The sequence below is a fragment of the Lactuca serriola genome, chromosome 8 (assembly GCF_051521515.1).
Source record: "Lactuca serriola cultivar US96UC23 chromosome 8, Lser_US96UC23_V15, whole genome shotgun sequence".
NCBI lineage: Eukaryota > Viridiplantae > Streptophyta > Magnoliopsida > Asterales > Asteraceae > Lactuca > Lactuca serriola.
Genome location: NC_136415.1, coordinates 226,847,531 through 226,852,482, shown reverse-complemented (window position 1 = coordinate 226,852,482; position 4,952 = coordinate 226,847,531). Strand labels below are relative to the sequence as shown.

Below are 4,952 nucleotides of genomic sequence, written 5' to 3'. Positions count from 1 at the left end.
TGACGATTAGGGTTAAGTGTTTTTCACTTAACCCATTTAGGACTCAATCCATTAAGTCCCATACCTTCACTAGATAAATGATATGGTGAGATTAGGCTTAATATACAATCCAATCTCAATGGCCCAAAAGTGGGTCCAATAAGTCCAAGGCCCAAATACTCACAATTAGGGTTTGCTAAACCCTAATTAGGGTTTTCACTCAACCATGGCCCAATAGGCCCAAAATTAATCTTTAAGCCCACTAGGGTTTTGTTAGGTCCATTAGGGTTTTGCTTGTGGGGCACCACCCGCTACCACCTCCGGTAATAATGGTCAATGGCAGCTCACTGCGGCGGCCACCACCTTACGGTGGTGGTTATTATTATTTTTCATTATTCAATTCTAATTACAGTTACAAGACTTTTATCCAAAATAACACACACACACTCACTAACACACACACACAACCACACCGTGGTGGCCGATGGTGGCGCTTGGCGGCAGCCACCACTCTGTGGTGGTGGTGATGCCATTTCCAAGAACTTCAACTATACACACCCACTGAAACACGCATATCTTCATTCCTATGCTCAGAAAAGGAAACCAACCACCCACCTGGCGGCGTACGGTGGCGGTGGTGACACGAGGCGACGACAACGACTACTTTTTGCGGTGACAGCCACCACCGTGAGGGGGTGGTGCGGTTCTCTTGTCAAACAGCAACGACACCGGTATGCACTTGCTTGGGAATCTGGACGCAACCACCACCTTATGGTGGTGCGTGACGACGGCAGCGACAACCTTCACGGCCACAACAGTGGATAAAGGCGACGTTGCAGCAACGAACTAGAGAGAATAAGGGATGAGGAGGATGAGCAGAGAGCACCTTGGAACGAAGCAATGCCCACAACAAGAAGTGGAGGAAGGAGATGGCGATCCAATAGCGAAGGAGGGGCGGCAGGAGGCTCGGCAGCACAGCGGTGGACGGTCTCAGAAGAAGGAAACACCACGATAACCTTGGCACCGGCCTCAGGCCCGTCGTCGGAGTCGCATGGAGTCGTCGGCGATCCTAATATGGCCTCACGGAGGTAGTGGCTGGGACGAGGGGATGATAAGGTGAGGGTGGCGGCCGCATAGGGGGGGTGGGTTAAGGTTTAGCCGGTGGTGAAGTTTTATACCCGGGTCCACTAAAAGTTTGCCATAATGTCAAGATCAGCCCTCCCTTTCTCTTTTTCTTTCAAACCAAGGCCATAATTTACCCTTCCCACCCTTGCTCGAGGAATTTCTTTCATATCTAGTTCCACAGTTACAATTCAGCCCGTCCTTACAAATTATTCTTCAAATAAAATCCATATGTTACCTTTCAAACCCTGGCTTTCAAAACTCTTTACAATGGAGTCTAGAATTACCATTTAGCCATTGCTTCTCATAATCTACCCATCTTAAGTCCTGATAATTTACCACGTGGTCCTTACCTTCATAAATACTTACAAGACTAATCCGGAACTGACACTTTTAATCCCCGACTTCTAAAATTGTAACAATTAGCCCTTCGAGACCATCCTTGATATATAATTATTTATTTTAGGGCTACTATCCGTTCATTAATTTATTTATTTATCTAATAAATAAATGAGGTGTTACAGACTGTTTCTTCCAATTCACCATTGAGAAATGCACACTTCCCATCCATTTGAAATACTTCAAAAATTTTGTAAGCATCATATGCCAAAAAAATGCAAACTGGTTCCAATCTGGTCACTGGTGCGAATGTCTCTTTGTAGTTAATGCCTTATTCTTGACAATAACCTTTCACAATGAGACGTGCTTTGTTGCGAACAATATTGCCTTATTTATGAACTTTGTTGCGAAAAATCCACTTTAAGCCGACAACAGAAGCATTTGGAGGTGTTGGAATTAATCGCCAAACATTGTTTCTTTCAAATTCATTCAGTCTTGCTGGCATTGTTTCTATCCAATCATAATGATCAAGTGCAGCTTTTACTATCTTTGGTTCAATTTTTGATATGAATGAGTTGAACATGCAAAATTCTTGATTCCTATTGAGTGATGCTTCTTTTTGAAACCGAAATATACCATCTTTGTTGTACACCGGATTGAGACAAATTTGTCTCATTATGTAGATAAAAATAAAAGGATCTCAATAATATATTTGACGTCAATTTATAGGTAATGATTAGAATTTCATTAATGATATAATTTGTTAAAAGTAAAATCCACGTATTTTTATATATTTGTAACAAACTAAGTTCATACATTGCAAAAATAATGACAACCAAACAAACAGACAAATTATGTAACTAAAATCTATCGTATAGGTAATTTGTTTGTACACATCTTTTGTGACTTGGACAAATTTTCATCAAAGAAATATAAAAACATTAATGTTGCTCTTGAATATTTATTGGGGGAGTGCAGAGGCCCATTTGGGTTTGAGGCCCATTTATAATTTGGAAATATGAAGCATTTGAAACACAAGTGAAGTAATATTAGGCCCAGTCTCTTCAGCCCACTACTTGCATATACATCGGGCTTCATGGTTGTGGGCTTCCGGTTTCCTATCGCAAAAACCAAACAGATGGTTTCATTTTCCCTAAAGATTTTTAAAAAAATAAAAACAAAAATAAAAAACAAATAAAAAAAAAAAAGATGAAAAGTACTATTAAGTAAAGACTTGGTAATATTTGTGCAATATTGTACTTAACAGTTAACTCCTATCATTAAATCATAAAAAATCTGCAACTACAAAAATCTTCAAAAATTTGTATGGATAAATAAAAGAAGTAAATGCAACAAAATAACAATACACTTTCATTGATTATGTTTCTTTATAAGAAAAAAATCAAAGTACAATGTTATAATTGGGATAGTACAATGCTTTAATAAGGAAATAAAAAAGAAAATAAAAATTTGAAAGTACAATGTTGTAGTAGAGAGAAATGAAAGTAGAATGCTATAATAATAATAATAATAATACAAAAATAAATGAAAGTAGGTTGCTATTTCTTGAATAATGTTGGTTACTCTTTATCGAAGTCTAAGTACATCCTATATGCATCTCGATCAGAAGAATAATAAGCCTTCACCAAAGTATCGATTTGGAAACCGAGTTTCTTGTAAAGATGCATTGCTGGAGTTCTTAATGGATCCACATGAAGTGATATGCGGTGTATACGTTTACTTCTGCATTTCTCTATTGCTGCTTTCAATAGTGTATCTCCATGCCCTTGTTTCCTATAATTCTCCTTCACTAGTATTTATCGGTAAATAAAACGAAAAATTGAAAATAAAGAATAATCAAAACTCAAAATCACATAAATTTAGGTAAAACAAAGCAACACACAGTACAACCTGTCATGTCATGTATCCGTATACGCATTGCATGATATGACAGGTTCTACTGTGTGTTTGGACTAGGACTGATGTCATTACGACAAAGATTGTAATCTTTTGCCCCACCCAAAAAGGTGGGAAAGTGACTTGTTTTAAAACTATCATACATGCAAAAGACGTGAATACCCTCCTTATTCTCATCGTCGAAAATATGCCTAGTAATTTTTTTAGTCTCGTCCAATCTAATCCAATCCTCTCTCGTCTAACAAACACAACACATGTCATAGATAAGGACAATGAGGTCATTTACGTCTTTTTACACAAACGAGAGATTAAAATTTCAAATTTTGTCCCATTGACATCTGTCAGTGTCGCAGCCAAATGCACACCAAACTCAGTGCAAGGCTGTCATGTCATGTCAAGTCATGCCATATGTAACAAAAGTGGCCTTAAAGAACTATGGATTTTTATTGATTATGAGTAGTCTAAAACCCTACAGACAATTGGGCTAAGTTGAAAACAAACATATTAATTGTTTCTTGAAAGAAATCTTTTGGTTTGAATAATATTAGCAATTCTGACACTCAAATAGCTTATCCAAGTTTGCTTTTGCTTTGATAAAGGACTATAACATTATCTAATTTCATGAAAATTTCCACTCCCCTTCTTCAATGGTTAAACTTCTCATATAAATTGTTTCTTGAAAAAATCTTTTGGTTTGAAAATTTCTCTAATAAGATCGATTAGAAAACTCAACAAGCTACGCAACACCCATATCAATTTCAAATTCCCCCTAATCTATGCAAAGCAAATCCACATGTTTATGTCTATATATGTTATAAAAACAATCGATATGGATTCAGAGACGTAAGGTAGATGATGAAAAAAATGGGAATTTCGAATGATACCTGCGAGTTTAGTGATAATGGCACAAAGTGAAGAAGGACATGAATACATGACATAGCCAGCAAGGTCGCCATTAATTTCCAAGTAGATTAAACCGCTGTTCTTCTTCTTGAGTTCATCATCGAATGATCGAGCGAGTGATTCGTGTTTGGGGAAAATCTTCTTCTCTATTCTTACTATTTCATCGACTACCTTAGCCCAGCTGGTTGACTTTCTATGTAGTTCAGTTAAAACAATGGAACTGTCCGCCATGTATTTGTGAATTTACACCACCGGCCACCGCCCGCGGTGTAGTCCGTACGATACCCTACCCGAAATTCTCAAAGGTGGAAACAAACCGGTTTCCTCCCCCCATTTACCCGCCCCATTATGGTTTTTAATCGTTTGTAAATGTTTGACAAAAGTGTAAAAATATACCTTACGGTTTTCTATGTTTTCCATGTATAAATGTTAGAAAATTTGGATTCTCCCTTGAAAAACTAAAAAACTAAATTGTTATCACGATATTTTTTTAAATGTCTTTTTCTATTTATAAAGTTTTATTAAATATAAATCTCTCTCTCTCAAAAAAAAAAAAAAAAACATGCACTAAGATTAAAACATAGTTACTCCTTTACAACCTCCACTCCTTCATTGTCGGTAAAGCCCCTTGAAACACCATAATACACTGTAAAAATATTGTCTTCGAAAAAGAATATTTCACCACTCTAAGA

General features: G+C 37.1%; 1 protein-coding gene across 1 annotated transcript; it reads right to left on the bottom strand.

The window, feature by feature from the left end:
* Positions 1-2,930: 2,930 nt before the first annotated feature.
* Positions 2,931-4,708, bottom strand: LOC145070155 (uncharacterized). Its single transcript, XM_079017098.1, has 2 exons — positions 4,242-4,708; positions 2,931-3,250 (listed from the first exon to the last, which is right to left on the bottom strand). The coding sequence occupies exons 1-2, from the start codon at positions 4,489-4,491 to the stop codon at positions 3,021-3,023; spliced, it is 480 nt and encodes a 159-aa protein (XP_078873224.1). The 5' UTR covers positions 4,492-4,708; the 3' UTR covers positions 2,931-3,020.
* Between the last annotated feature and the right edge of the window lie 244 nt (positions 4,709-4,952).